The sequence below is a fragment of the Rhipicephalus microplus genome, chromosome 4 (genome assembly GCF_043290135.1).
Source record: "Rhipicephalus microplus isolate Deutch F79 chromosome 4, USDA_Rmic, whole genome shotgun sequence".
NCBI classification, from domain to species: domain Eukaryota; kingdom Metazoa; phylum Arthropoda; class Arachnida; order Ixodida; family Ixodidae; genus Rhipicephalus; species Rhipicephalus microplus.
The window spans coordinates 7,749,953-7,766,115 of NC_134703.1; the positions used below are offsets into that span (position 1 = coordinate 7,749,953).

At 48.0% G+C, this 16,163-nt stretch overlaps 1 protein-coding gene across 1 annotated transcript in view; it reads left to right on the top strand.

Moving 5' to 3' along the window:
* Window positions 1–15,689, top strand: part of LOC142814156 (retinoblastoma-binding protein 5 homolog) — an 86,494-nt gene extending 70,805 nt beyond the window's left edge. Inside the window, exons 14-15 of the mRNA XM_075892128.1 lie at window positions 2,999–3,124; window positions 15,465–15,689. Of these exons, the coding sequence (XP_075748243.1) occupies window positions 2,999–3,124; window positions 15,465–15,508 (170 nt within the window). The 3' untranslated portion in view covers window positions 15,509–15,689. The remainder of the gene's footprint in view (window positions 1–2,998; window positions 3,125–15,464) is intronic.
* Window positions 15,690–16,163: the final 474 nt, after the last annotated feature.

Below are 16,163 nucleotides of genomic sequence, written 5' to 3' on the forward strand. Positions count from 1 at the left end.
CCATATCCTCACAGTTATGCATAAAATTTCCCAGTGTTTCTCCCACAGAAAAAAAAAGCTTAGGTTGAAAATGTTTATTTGCATCAACTTTGTTAGCAAGACAGAGACTGCCCTTACTTTAGGAAAAAAGAGGGACTGCCTTTTAAATGTTCTTAATTAAAAAAGTTACAAGTTATTCTGCATAAGAGATAATTGTTGCATTTTGAATAACTGATTGCAGTATTTTGAAAACCTTTTATAAAAACTACACAGATTTTCATTGATATAAATATCTGCTATTTTCGTTGCTTCCTGTGCCCTCGCATTTGGGAAACTGCATACCTGATAGAAATCATAAAGTATTGTGTGCAATATGAAATATTGATAAAGGGTATGTTGTGGTAATAGTTGTAGTTGTATAGCCTATGTTAATGTAAGGAATTTTAGGTGGGGTAAAAAAACCTGGGCCGACAATAGTAATATGTAAGGAGATAGCGGCTGTTGAAGATTGCCCTCTCATGCACGAATACTCATCCCTGGCTGTTCCGAGCCAAAGCGAAATAATAAAAAATGGCTCCGTATCTGCATGTTTCACTGCAAATGTCATCGAAAGACAACAGTCTTGCGTCTGGAGAGAGTCAACAAAATGTTTATTTGATGTTCTACGCGAGAAAACCGGTGAATTGTATTCTGGAGGTGCTTCGTTTGAGTGTCTCTATCTGTGCAGTGAAGGCGAACGAGTGCATAGTCACCTTAGACACAAGAGCTATCTGGCAGTTATCTTCGAAAACAAAGGAAGGCGTGCATGCCTGTCTCAAAGGCGATAAGGGTAGAACGCAAAGCGACAGGCAGGTGTCAGCATCGTAACGTCTTAGCAAAGCATTTGAAACACTTGCCTTTTTGAGCACAGCGTTGCATTGTCAGCGCAGCGTGGTAGACGCTACGATCCTTAGAATTATTTATGTATGCCTTCTCTAGTGTAAAGACACAGAGCGAGAATGTTGACAAATTATGGTGCTTCAGATATGCGCAATCATTACTTTTTAATTGACAATCGCACAAGTATGAACGCTTAAACTTGAGCAATATTGGTGGGTGCTGCGGATGGGGTTGGCCGTTTGGGGCATCATTATGGCGGGCAACAGAGAAATGTACAGAAAGACGGGCAGACCAAGGTTTTTCCGTCGAAGTACCCCAAGGAAAACTATCGTCTTTAATAATCGTTGGCGTACTGTGTCCCGAATTCCGCGTGCGATCGTGAGGGACGCCCTAGGGGAGAATATTTTGGCCACCTGGTGTTCGAATCTTTAGCGTTCACGTAATTCTAAGTAGACGGGTTTTTAGCATTTTGCCCACGTTTAAATACGGTCGCCGTGGCCGGAATTCGATCCCGCAACCCTTTCGAGCCAGAGCAAGCAAACGTATTCGCGCTCAGGGACGCAACAAATGGCTGCATAAGGGAGGGAGGGAAGTAACTTTATTGGCACCTGTCAAATGGATGACGGGGTAGAGGCGTCAGCCTAAACCCACACTCATCCTCCCGTATCTGGAGTAGTGGTGCCTGTAGAGGGGGCGCTCACGTGTTCATAACCCTTAAATTCGTACAAGGGGATGAACAGTTTAAATAAATATCTATGTTACTGGCGGACTTACAGTTACTATTGCTGTCGTGTTCGAAAATTAGGTGGAGGGTGGCTATAAGTAATATAACTACTTTAGATCCACTAACACGTGAGTTATGCGCTCGTACGTGGCGCCCTCAAAATATTCGTAGAATGAGAGAAATGCGGGGGAGGGAGGGAGGGAGGGAGGGAGGGAGAGCTAGAAGCTGTCATCAAATGTTCAAAGGAAAGAAAAAAGGCCAAACTTAATCTGCATTGCAGAGCGCTAAAAGAAGTACCTCAGTGTCTAGCAAAAAACATAGACCAAAACAAAAACGCATGCATCAGACGCATCGTTGCGCAGGTGGCGCCTGCGGTGGCCACAATGGATGTCTGCGGCGCGAGCAGCGCTCCGGCTGAATACAAGAGAATTGCTTTAGCCTCGTTTTCAGTTATTCGATTTGCCTGTATGAAAGAGTTTGATGAACTCTCGTGTGTAGTAGAGTAAACGTCTTCTCCTTATACTTGCCGTTGCAGTCGAAGGCGGGAAGGAAATTACTAAGGATGTCGGTGACAGATAGGATAAAGTTTTTTTTTAGGCGCCGATGCCACTATAAGGTTATGTTGCACTGTGTACTGGAACAAACGCGCCAATGTATCGGATGCGGTAGTTGTGAAATATTGCGCGTTCCCGTGTGTACGTGTTCGCAGTGCAGCAACGCGCGGAACCAGGACAGGGGCGCCCTCGATTTGTGTGAAATTCGCCACAACTCCGGTTGCTGAATAAATGCTCGTATTCATTAGGAGATTGAATAATTTTACGTGCTAAAACTGTCAAAAAAGAAAAAATGATGTGTGGCTAGTTTAAAAAGCCGGCGGCGTGGATTCGTGTATTCATGTCGGCTTCGGTCGGCTTCGGCAGCTAATGGCCGGGATTTTTTTTCTTTGAATGAAATGGTTGACGGGGGGAAAAGAAAGTGAGGAGGGGAATTTTCAAACGCACAGACATAGGTAACTTTTTTATTTGTCGACTTCATTGCTGTTTACGTCACAGTGGCAACTATACTGACATGACCAACGTACAAAAGTCGCAATGCAAGCCAGCGGCTGGAGTGTTTGCCTATCACACCATAATGCAAAGCACTTAATAAGATAAAAAACAAACAAGCGTTGGCGCTTTTTCGCTTCGCACACTCGCGAAAAAAAAAAAGCGGGAGAAATCTTGAAGGTTTTAGGGTCGCTGCAAACGGAATATCTTCCGTGAATGCTAAGCCTTCGGGCAGCGTCGGCTTCGGGTGTGCTAGGAGGCGTCGTAAGCAGTGCAGATGTCTGGACTCGTCAGAGTCCCTCCTCGAGAGGTGCCGTCGTTCTTCCAAGGATCTCGCAGGGCATGTGTGACTTTGCTATGCTGGTTTCAGAGACGCACCCGCTGCTGAGCACTAAGGTGAAGGACAAGAGCCAGCAGCCGCGCAAGAAGCCGGGCAAGAGCAGCGGCGGCCAGGAAGCGAAGTCCCCGAGGACGTCCAAGCTGTCCAAGCTCAAAGGTTCGTGCACCTCCGCCCGATTCTTCTCGCGAAACTAGGCACTTGAATGTCGTCCCCGCGTTCTTTGAAACACCGCGTGTTGAGTGTGGGGAAAGGTAAAATAAGAGCGCGCAGAGTCATTGGCAGAGTGTGCCGGCGAGCCATTAGAAAAACGGGAACACTCAAAACTTGACCGCTACTTCGGTGATGTGCTGCGCCGCCGCAAGCACTTCGTGTCATTTTATAAGCTTGTAAACCTAGTATCCTGAACGAGGGAGTACGACGGAACTCGCGCAGTTAAGCGCGGCAAGACCTCTGAGGAAAGGTGGATTTGCTTGCTCTGCTTCAGTTGCGCCCATGCCGTTTACATGCGCAGCATACTTAATAATGCTAGAACAAGGGCGAGCTCTCGGGAAAGACTGTCGTAAACTAATCCACCGCTTGTCAATTAACGTCGGCCGTTTAGACTGCGAAAATCACAAGTAAAGAATAAATTTGACCTAAACAACCTGTGGACTACTTCAAAGCTGGAAGTAACAAAAGCAGTTTTGACAGTGCGAACAAAAGCGGGAAATGCCGTCTCGCTGCCCGTTCTTTTTCATTGATTTTGTGTTCGCTTCGGTGACGCGCACAGCAGCATCTGTACGATGGAGAGGGAAGATTACTTGGCGCCAGCAGCTTGCGCCGTGTTTCAGTTGCAGCGCGGCTCCATTGACCCGCTTGTTGCAGCACTTTCGTACTGCTTGGTTAATGCGTGGCGTGCGATGGCAGCGCAGCTCTCTAAGAAAAGTTTGGGCGCGCAGGTCGTTTATGGGGAGTATAGCGGCGGCCAAGACCCTTGTTTTCTCTTAGCTTGAAATGCCGCGGCTGCGCCTGACGTTCCCGCGGTTGCGTTATCTTCCTGCTGCGCAAGCTTTTTTTTTTTTTTTTTTCGTTCCACGCCTCACACTTCCTCACCCTTTGGTGCTTTCTCTCACTTCCTGATCGGCCGTCTGCACTAACCATGCTTTCATTCGCCGCTGAAACAGCCTTCTCTCGTCTGCACCTTCGACTGCAACACCACCACGGTGGAAGAATTCCGACGTGAGCGCTACAAATCCGTGCTGTGCGGTGAATTTCTGGGCTCGTGTGAACCATGTAAGGGCTTGTGTAGATAACGTGTGGTCGTTGGTGGTGCTATGCGGGCAACCAATAGGGAAGTGTTACTGCAACGCAACTGCATGCGCCGATTTTGAGAGCGCTGTGATGCAGCAACGGCATTGCTTCGAGCCACAAGGAAGGAGACAAGTAGCGAAGGCTCCATAGAAACCGATACGTTCAGAAAATGGTGGCTGATCAGCTGCTCATGGGGCTTAGCGCCATCTCTGTGAGGAGGGAACACTTCCGGTAGAACAAAAAAAGCGGATGTGACGCAATAGCTGGTAAAAAGTGACGTCATTTTGTGTGCACTAGTGCGAAATTTGATCTTAAATTACTTTTCATGGGCCCCTGATCGCCAAGGGCTCGCACTAAGGCAATCACCGGCGAGTCGTCCACGAGTGCGCTTCAAGTAAAGGCCAGCTAATCTAATACGGATTCATGGCTAAATAGGGATGTTTAAATGTACTACCGTTCACTTCACTTTCCCCCCGTTTGCAAGTAAACCTATTCTTCGAACTTTTATTCGCCGTTCGGGACGTCTTTCGCCGATGAATTAAGGCAACCAACAGCGTAGCAGCGTATGCGCGTGGCTTATTTGCTTCACACATACGCAGGTTTCTTTACCATGCACAATGCTTGTGATCTTTTGCTTTAACGGGAAGAAATGACGCCTATAGTCACGCCAAATTGATGACATTTTAGTTTTATTCAGTGATCACAATAATTAAAGTTTATTACACTACACAAAATGGTAATAGGAACAAAAAAATCTGCGCGCTCTCCTTGTGATATGTTTTTTTTTTCATTATGTTCCAGTAAATTACCGCTACCTATATGCGAATGAAGACATGCGAATTGTACCGTGATAGGTAACTTGGCAATCTGCTCGGCAATAACGCGAATAGGAGGCACTGCATGCTCAAAAGGAAACCGGGATGTAGGAATACTCAAGAATCAAAGTCGAGGTAGCAGTGCGTTCCGAGCCATTCTCCTTGTTTCCTATCCTAGCTGGCAGTGCATTCCGAGCCATTGTCCTTGCTTCCTTTCTAGAAGACATGGGTCGCCAGTCATACCTTTGTTGCTACTGCATCCTTGCACAGCACATCGTTTTCGCAGCCACCGGCTAAATTCTCGGCGTTAAATGTAACGCGCATCGTTCCGCTGCCCGTTGGACACTGCACTGAAGACGTTCACCAAAGATAAAACGCACCTAACAATTTCGCGCACAACAGAGAACGCAAGCAAGCGCAGAACACTAAAACACGTGAGGTGGTGTGTCTTCGCAGACGAATTTTACGAGCGGGCCTTGCCATGTGTACCCATGCAGTGCAAGTGCTGCACTGAGTAATAATAGCGTGGGCAGAGGGCGCTAGAAAAAAAGATTTTTCGTAATAATAAAAGCCGTAATATATTCTTTGTTCACTACACCTACTTAATATTGTTGGGGAAAAGAAATCTTATTTTGTAAATCCTATAGATTGCTTAGACTTTTAATTAAACTTGTATTTTTTTCAATAATCGTGTTTGTTCCCTCCAAACATAGTCATGCTTCAATAGCATCTCCCGATGCTGATGTCGCCGTCAATAGCTTCTGAATCGCTTTTTGCCCGAGTCTTCGCGACCTATTTGAGTAGACGCTGGAAGCAGCCCGAAGGAACAAATTTGACAGACGTATGATATTGGAGTTGGAAACAAGTCTCTCGCATCTCCCGGGGAAAGCGCTCGTAAGCACGTGCGATGTGACCAGCGCGACCCCTCATATGGCGCCGCACCACGACCACTGCCTGAGCGGCTCCCGTTGAGAAGCGCGCGTTTGCACTGGCTTGATTGATTGATTGGTTGGTTGATTGATATGTGGGATTTAACGTCCCAAAGCCACCATTTTATTTGAGAGACGTCGTTGTGGAGGGCTCCGAAAATTTGGACCACCTGGGGTTCTTTAAAGGGCCCTCAAATCTTAGCACACGGGCCTACTGCATTTTCGGCTACATTGAAAATGCAGCCGCCGCAGCTGGGATTCGATCCCTGACCTGCGGATTAGTAGCCGAGAACCTTGACCACGAGACCACTGCAGCGGAGCAGTTTGCAGAGGCGTCGAATGAAATAGAGGAGTCATTGCTCCGTTCAAGCGTGGTTCGTCCGTCCGCAGTTCGTCCGTAGGTCACGCTACGTATATCTGGCATAGCTGAGCTTAGCCACTAGTTTTATTATTTTTTGGGGGGGGGGCGTGAAGGGTTGGGGGTTGCAGTCGGTTTTGTGTACGTGCGTTGGTTCTTTACGTGCTTGCGCAAATAAAAATAAATGCGAATTATAAAAAAAAAAACTGGACCATCCCCTCGAAGGGCAAGCAGCAGCGGTGCTAACGGCGTTGACCTGGTTGAAACAGGCGCCGACGCAGTTGCTGGAAGAACGGTCTGAAGCGAAACTAAAATATCGGAAATACCGGGAGAGGGGGTTGCTGAATCTGCCCCCTCCTCGGCTATGCATTGACGTAAACGTAGCCTCAAAATGTGGATGGTGGGCGAAAAAGGGCGCTGAACTTGGGCTGCAGGCTCGTAGCTGGGAATGACCAGTGGTCTGGCCTCACCGCACAGGCTGCTCTGAGCGGCACGACGGATGCGCTCGAAGTTATGGAGAGAGCAGACAGTCCTTAGTGACCTCGCCAACTTCGCTACATTCCACAGCTTTTTTCCCTATTTCTTTATTGCTTGGTTAACTTTAAGGGGAGGGCGAAGCCCGCTGGTTGCTTATTACACGGGCGCATCTGTTCTCGTAGCGGTGCATGGCGCAAAAAACGACAGTGCTAAGCCTCCCCACGAGCTTCGAAGAGATCGCGCGCTAAGCTCGTCTTGCCTGCCGTGCTTGCTGTGGGTTGAAACGCGCGGGACGCAAAGGGGTCGTGCGGGGGCTCTCCGAGGGAGAGGGTCGCTTCGGGAAGAGTTGTGGGATTAGTGGAGCCTCAAGCGGGCGCTCTCGCACTGTCGCGCTTGTTGCCGCTCGGCCTCTGCCGCTGTCGTTGCTGTTTTCGGAAGCCGGCAATGTGCGGCGCCCGGCTTGGCAACGTCTATTAACGCTGGCGGTGCTGCAGCATTCGCCAGTGTCATTAGCCGCGCCTCCAGCATCCCTGAACGCGAATGTTTGCGTTACTTTTCTGTTTGCACAAGTTACAAGCGTCTTTCTGTCTCTACAGTTCCCTGCAGCGTTATGGAAGCTGAAACTTAACTGAGCCTTCGGATTTTAGTGTCGTTTTTCTTGAGAAACGACAAGTATGACATCAAAAGTCGAGACCGCGCAGCACCATTAGCGAACCTTTCACCGTTACTACAGCGGCTACCACAGTGCTGCCTGGCCTTAGCGGTACAACCCACGCGCTATCGTTCGTTTGAGGTGACTTTTCTCTTCCCGACAGGTATGTCCGTGGCGCTGCTTGCTATTTCGTTTGTTGCGTGTACAGCGCGTCGCTTGCTTGCTGAGTTTGACGAGCGCTAACGCGTGGGGGGGGGGGGGGGGTGCTGTGGATGGCGCACATTTATGCAAGTGCAGCTGGCCCGTATAATATATGCATATTGGCGCCCGTTGACGTGCGCGGTACGCGTAATGTCACGCTCGTCTGTCGCTGCTCCCCATCGCATAAGTTGCCTGTTCGTGGCTTTGCACGCCCGGCCTGGCGTGCGTTGCTGGCCCGGCTACGGTTGGATTCGTTTAATGTAGTTTCAACGCTTGGCTTTGTGACTAGAATTCAAAAATGGTTTTCAAATGCAAAGCATTTCTTAGCGAACTTCAGCGACTTCGAGCGTATCTATCTATCTAGCCGCCTACGACTTTTAGCTCTCCTGGCCGTTTCCGTAATGTTATTGATACCAAACTTGGTATGGCATGACATGACGGTATGAAGAAAATATGTGATTAGTCATAACATAAAAATCATGACGTGTGTCATGAATGTCATTATTTACATTTTATGGCCCTGCAGCTCTTGCGGTCGTTTCGTTCACATGGCATTTTGCAAAACTGATATGGTATGACATGACTGCATGCCGAACACAAGCGACCGACGCTAACATGAAAATCATGACATGCGTGTCGTGTAAGAACATGACTACATGCCACGCTCATGGTGCGCTCACGCCTGTTTCGCTAGCGTCACATATACCAAATTGGGTATTACGGCATGTGAATGGCTGACGAAGGTATGATACTGGTGCAAACATGATAAACATGAGATGCGTGTCATGTAACAACATGACTACATGCTACGCTCATGATGCGCTCGTGGCCGTTTCTCTAGCTTCACATATGCTAAATATAGTATTACGTGACGACAATGGAGGACGAAGGTACGTGACATGCGCAAACATGATAATCATGAGATACGTGTCACGTGAGAACATGACTAGAAGCCACACCCAAGGCGCCAATACATATATCGACGTGACGCGGTGCGCGTGCTCGCCGGCGTTCACATCGTCACGTCACGCCGGCGTTGCCACGCCAGGCGCCGGTCCTGCCATACACTGGCAGGCGCTCGCCGCGCTGCGTTGCTTTGGCGCATGCGCATTTGAGCGCACCCGGCGTCCCTCCCTCACGAGAAGACGGAGACGCGGTGTTTTCTTGGTAACGCATCGGCGCGAAATGTCGCATTTCGCACCGGTTGCGGTCTGGCCGCGCCGATGAACGCTGGTCGCGCCTGGCGTCAGACTATAGAGTACGTAACGTAGCGTCGTTGTGCCCAGCGTGCGCGCGCGTCGACGCTACATTGGAGTTTGAGGGCCAAACCTCATAAGCGCGAAAATGCACGTGACAGTGACGAGCGACGCGACGTAGATCGTCTTCGCGCGATCAGTCGCTAGCGCAGGCAAACCTCATTCACGCGACGGCTTCGGCGAGCGAATCCCACTGTTGCTGGCATGAGGCCGTCTACTCGCACCAAGAAAACCGCGTAGCGAGCGGTATGCAATTAAAAAGTAAGATATATTGTTGTGTATTGGAACGGAAAGTGTTTATTATTGCCTTGCAGCACTTTTTTTATATGCACATGCGTAAACATAGCGTTATTTTTGTTGCGCATACGTGCCTCGGGCAGGGTCACGTGCACCTATGTAGTGTTTGTCTTTTCCGGTTTTTCGCTATTGGCTGCTTGAGCCCAGCCTTCCGGGCGATGAGCGATGGTTTCCAAATCTGAAGAACCGAGCGATCGCGCGAAAACTACCCCGCGACACGTTGCGCGAACGCCCTGTTTCGTCGCTCATAGCATCGCTCGTCGCTGTCGCGTGCATTTTCGCGCTTATGAGGTTTGCTCTTAATGGGCCCTTTATGATGCACTCGCGGCCGTTTAGCTTGCTCCACATGTACCAAATTTGGTGTTACGTGATGCCAATGGATGACGAAATATATGACTGGTGCAAACATGATAATCGTGACACGCGTGTCATGTAAGAACATAACATACCACGCTCATAGCGTGTTCGCGGCCGTTTCAATAGCTCCACATATACGAAACTTGGCATCACGTGATGTGTATAGATCACGAAGGTAAACCACACATCGAAACATGATAATCATGACACGGAAGTCATGTATGGCATCATTTACCTCCACCTCGTAACATTGTGCTGAGTTTAAAGCGGCATATCACCATTTCTCATTCGTGCTTCGCAAATCATCGATTCCCACTGTACGTGGGATCTGCCCATTTTTTTTAATTTCTAAAATACCCCTCCCCCTTTTTTTCGGCCCTGTTGTGAAGGACGGATGTTGTTAGAGCTTTTCAGATATGGGAAATAAAGGTGTTGACTTCAGCCACTGTCGTAATGCGTCGCCGCAAGTACATTTCTGTAATAATTATCATTGCAGTGATAAGGTGATGCGCATCACCAAGGTGACCGAAACGTGTGTTTAAAACCTGGGTTTTTTGTAACGTGAAATGCACAGCATTCAGCTAACGGCACCCAGATACCATCAATGCGAAGGAACTAAGTCGTTGCGGTGCTCTGTGGGACGCGAAAGTTAAACCTCGATAAACGTGGTAAGACAACGCGCGCCGTCCCTCGTTCGGGGCTGATCTTTTCATCGGGGTTCTCCATCGAATGATAGCGATCGTTCACTAATGCGCATCGTACTTCGGGCGCCGAGTGCCTGAAAACAATGAGCGAGAATGCAGCGGGACCTACGACTGCTTGTGCGTTCTCGCCTATGCATTCGTCATTTCTGGTTCCAGTTCGTGAACCCACGTCCTGCCAATGCCGTGGCCATTCGTAGAGTCGGGGCTCATCGTGTCGGATTGCGCGTCATATTTGGATCACGTCTTATCGGCTCGGTGACGCGTCGTGTAAGTTAGCATAAGATGCGCCATGCGGTTTCCTACTTATGTTCCCGGTGTGTGTGCGGTATGCGACTTACTAGCATAGGCTGGCCAACTTGCTGATCAGTCGACTCACTCGGACTCAGATCGAGTCGTGAGTCCGAGTGAGTAATATTAAATGCGAAGCAGCTCTTTGACTAGCCTGTGTAACGCTGTCCCTTCATCCACACTGCTTCTCTTGCCGCAGGTATTGGAGCGGTGCCAAGTAGCTCACGCCATCCTAGCAGTGCGCGCTGACGTCTTTCTCCCTCGCCTTTCGCGCGCTAACCGCATGTCAGCTCTCTATCGCTTCTGCGGTTGTGGTGTGGTGTCCTCGTCTGAGAGACAGTTACTGCGTCACTTAATCCCACTATTCAGCCTCCTTCATTTCAAGAAGCTTTTCTCTCGCTCGCTTCGCCCTCTTCACCGCTCGCAACGCTCGAGCCCACTCTTCACGTGGGCATCATCTCACCCGCACTACTTCTGGAGAAGCCGCGAACCGGCGGATGGGCGCGCCTTGAAAATATCGCGGCGCCAATGATGGACAGCGTGCCGATGCTTGCCGCGCGATTGTGCCGACGGATGGGACGCCGTAGCAATATGCTTCCCGCTAGTGTGCGTGCACCTTTTGCGGCTGTCGCCGGCGTTGCGAGGGTTAGCGAAGCCGATTGCTTTCGCAAACTGCGACGTCAACACCGACTAGTAGCGAGCCAGGGAAGTGGAACGCAAGTGTCGGCAGTGAAAGACCAGCGACCCCGACGAAGTGGGAATCAAGAACACCGATCACGTACGAAAATACAGACAGCGCGTGGGTAACACCGACGAGACATGAGGTAAGGAAGCCGAGCGCAAGCGTCTGTAACTCGTCCGCCTCCCATGTCTTTGCGTTTCAAATGGCATTTTTGGCTGAGGTGCACTAGTACCATTACCGTGGAAAGGAAGTTACATCAAACACCGCCCGAGTTTCACACTTCGCTATGGGCCAACTGAACGTGTGAACCACAAAACTCGTACCCGCTACAGCAGTGCTGTATGCAAGAGACGTCATTTAGCAGACGACAATTTCCAGGGTCCTGTTTGTACTGCTAGTAAGAGAGCAAACAAAAAGAAATCAAACAATGAGAGACACTTGCGAGACGCTACGTGTCCAGTGGGTGCGCATCTGTTCTCCAGGCGGTTGTGCTGCATCGATTCTGTACCAACTCGACGAGGGTTACAGTAATTTTCGCATCGCCTTTGGTGTCCAGTGGAATCCTGGCAGCAAAAGTAGCCTTAAGCGCCTACGGTCCGACGATGTAAGCTGATGTACAATTCCCATGCCGTCCAGCCGTGTTATGTGGCAGCGCCAGCTGTAAATTACGCCTGCAATGATGGAACGTCACCGCATCGTCTGCCAGCGCGGGTAGGCTGATATGATTGCACCACGCTCCACTGTCGACCTCTCCGGTGCCGCCGTGGCGTGGACTTGTGTCATTACCGGCTAAGCCGAACATGCGGCACCGCATGCGTGGTGCCAAGACGAACGTACGGCACATCACAAGTGCACAGAAAACGCCAACGGTGCCACCAGCTGAGCAAAAGAAAGGTTTACTCGAGTAAACGCTACACCGAGTTTCGCTTCAAACCGTTCTTCCAGCTCCCGGGTTAACACCCGTTTCAACTGGGTCGATGCCGTGTGCACCGCTACTGTTTCGCTTCCCTTTTAGGAGATGGTCCATAGTTTTTTTTTTGTGAGTTTGAGTCCGAGTTAATCTGGCTTAGGAAAATTTCGGTGAGTCTGAGTGAGTCCAAAGCGAGAGACATATATCGTGAGTCTAAGTGAGTTCACTTGTTTTTTCTTCGCGGAACTATGGTCCTACCCACTCACCTTCAGCATTACTGTTAGCCTCACCTGGATTCATGCTTATACTCATGTCCATTGACACCATTGGAAAGCGGTGTCGTTTGTGCATCAATTTAGTAATGACTGATCAGAGGTACGAAATTCGTAGAATGATGATGAGAGCTGGTAGTACGCTCGTAAATGTGGCATGAGAAGTCATGTGATGACGCTCTATTAGACAGCAGTTTCCCAAAGGGGCCCCTATACTCCGTCCATTAACATACTGTTATAGAGAGTTGGCCGAAACGCCTCAGAAGTAAACTGCAGTCTCTGAAGAAATATGTTAACGCGATAGCATTAAAGAGCTCGTTTCGCAGAAATTTCAGCGTCAGTGTCAGCGGCGTAGGTTGTGAGCGAAAAATCATCATTTCGTGATCGAAAAATCTAGAAATATGCAAATAAAATAAATAATAAAACAAATCTGCGGCTAAGTGGGGATTGAATCAGGGTTCTTTGTGTGGAAAGTGGGTGTCCTACCACACAGCCATGGCTGTGCTTGTGAATACAATGAGAACTACTTCTGCTTGTAAATGCATTGAAAGCAACATTCATGCTTTACAAACACACGTGTCCCTGTATACATGTTTCACAATACAATATGAAATATTGCTGTAACAATGCGTGGTACATGTGCACATTGTCATTGGGCACCAGAACACGGGATTATCATAATGACTACATAGTTTAAGCCAATCATTTACCACAGAAGGCACACACGTTATTGCACGCTTAAGGTCTCGTTGTGGTGCATTGCAAGTTCGAAAAAATTTCGTGCACTTTGACATACGCTCTAGGAACAGAATATCGCTATCAAGAGTCTCCCGATTCTTTAACCTCTGTTCTGAACCAAACTACATTGTTGCACAAGCTGTGGGCCCAGGAGCAGTCATAAAAACGGTGAAAACAATCGCAAATATTAAGCTTGGAACATTGAAATGTGTATTGCTCATTGAAGAAAGACAGGGCATTGACCAAAATGCGTGGTGGGGGTAATCGTAACACAGCACCACCACCAAAGGTCTCCTTCTTCAACTGTAAATATGACCACTATGTTCTCCGACATACACAAAAGCTTTCACACGGCAGCAAGTGCACGTCTTGAGACAGATGGGCACACAATAAGAACGATGTATAACCAAACACATTAGTCCCATCCAACTCCTTGGCCAGAAGGGAAACTAACATACTGTTTCTTTTTTGTGTGCTTTTTTAAATTGCTTTTTTGATTCTATAGGTGTCTTGAAACAATTCATTAAAGTATTTGAAGGCACTTCGCTCGTAAGATACACGAAAAGTATTCTTTGAAATGTTTGGGCCAGTTGGTGATACATAATCTAAGTGTACTACGTGGTAGAAAACCATGTTTTCCTCCGCGTAGTACACTTAGTTCACTGCACTGCACTGCAGAGAGTGCCCGAGTCTAAATGTCTTTGTATAACAGAATAAAAGCAAGTTCATTAAACGTAAACAGTTAGATGCACTGGTGGCTGTTTGCATCTATCGGCATCCACCGTGGAATATTTCGGTAAGGGGTAGACGTCCGAATCCGATGATTTAGACAAGTTGCGGTCACAGCAGTCATAGAAATGAACATCTTGGGTTGATAGATTATGTGGCACGCCATCAAAATGTGCTAGAGAACATCAACAATTTAGGCGTGTCCGATTCCAGGCCCAGCTGCGGTTTTGCCTGAAATAATAGCTGACTGCAAGCATGAGGTTTAGTACAACGAGAATTCTTTCGGCCTCGCAGCACCGCAATACATTTGAATGCGGGAGAGCGCGAACAGTCAGATTTGAAAAAACAATAGATTTTTCTTTGCACCATACTGACTCTCTGCCGCTTACTTTGGCCGACTTCTTTCGGAAAACACTTGTGCGTGAGAACCATTCCACAGATCAGACGATATTTCTCAAGATTGCTGCTGCTCGTGGAAGCTCGGGCGAACAAGGGGTACGACGACGGTTTCTGAACACAACACGCGCATAGTGGGGCGGGAGGTCCGCCACGGTTGACAGTCACAAATGTTGCTTTTCTGACTGTTGCAGCCTGATAGGTGTCGAACGCAAAATGTTGCTGCATGGGACAGTGGCTATGGGAGCAGTATCGTACCGAGTCGTCAGTGCATGTGCTCTATGATTCGCTTCGACGTGGAGCCAGATTGACGCATCAACTTTTACCCCTCTTTCTGTTGGAACACTACGGAAACTTTCCGGATGCGCACACTAGTAAACATAGGTGGGCAAAACTTGTGGAACTTACTTGGGAAATATATCCTGCGCTTAGGGCTCACTCCGACTCACACTCACCAACATTTTCCTGCACCGGACTGACTCGAACTCACCAGAAAAAACATTGCTCATCCTGACTCGTTCAGACCCACAGCTCAATACGAGTATGAAGTCGACTCATAAGTGCGTTAGCCTAGAATTAGCTTTTTCCAATATCCGCAGGTCGCGGGATCAAATCCCGGCTGTGGCGGCTGCATTTCCGATGGAGGTGGAAATGTTGTAGGCCCGTGTACTCAGATTTGGGTGCACGTTAAAGAACCCCAGGTGGTCAAAATTTCCGGAGCCCTCCACTATGGCGTCTCTCATAATCAAATAGTGGTTTTAGGACGTTAAACCCCGCAAATCAATCAGCTTTTTCGAATATGGTGTCAATGCTCAGTGCATTTCGATATAGTGCTTTCGAATACGAATTATGACTTCTTGCAAACCAGTAAGGTCACTTTTTTCGAATAATACGTAAGGTACGTTCATCAAGAATATCCCTGAAAAAGTTGGTAGGGGGGTTGAATTAGCGCCTCTTATTAATAAATATCAAAATTGTGTACAAAGGACACTGCTTTGTAATACATGCGAGTAAACGTGAGTATAAATGTGAATCCTAGTAAGGCTGATAAGTAACACTGAACATGAGTAGATAAGAACACCAACGTTGTCTTCGTTCACTCAAAATGCATTTATTCAGTTTCTACATTTTTTTTCTTTTTCCAGATATCGACGGGGGCAGTTTTGAAGGCTCAAACTCTCCAGCGTGATTACCAGGCCACCTCACTGTGGCAGAGTCTTATCATCATCGTCACGATGTACCGAACATACTGGCTGCATGTTGCGTGTTTTGTAAAGTTTTAACGCACACGATTTTATCTTGCATATTGCATTTGTTTCTTATTATCGATATTTCAGGTGGATCATATTAAAATGTTGCTTTTAGCCCTATGCACTACGTTTGTTTTTCTTGTTTGGAGAATATGTTCATTCTCTATTTCGCCATGAAGAAGGACCGCAATCGTTTACGCACTTGCAACGGAAACACTAAGCTTTTGTGTACCTCACGACGTTGTCACTTCACTGTACATGCCAAACATGTATCATCCCAAACAGTTGAGTTTTAGGATTGTCATCTTTGGCTGTGCAGGCTGAATTCTAAAACATATTCACCGCTAGCACACAGTTTTAGGATGCAAGAGAGACAACAATCTAGCACATTGTGGTGTCGTCTGTCTTACGTCCTTGTCTGAATGTGCTGCATGTATTTTTGAAGACTACTAGAGATTTCCTGCATTATATCTTGTGGGGTCTTGAAGTGGACAGCGTCACTCTCTTAGAGTGAATGGATGCAGAAAACTTGGTCGAAAGGAACCAAACAACACACATTTAACTACTTTGAGAACTACGTTTGGCAACCCGATT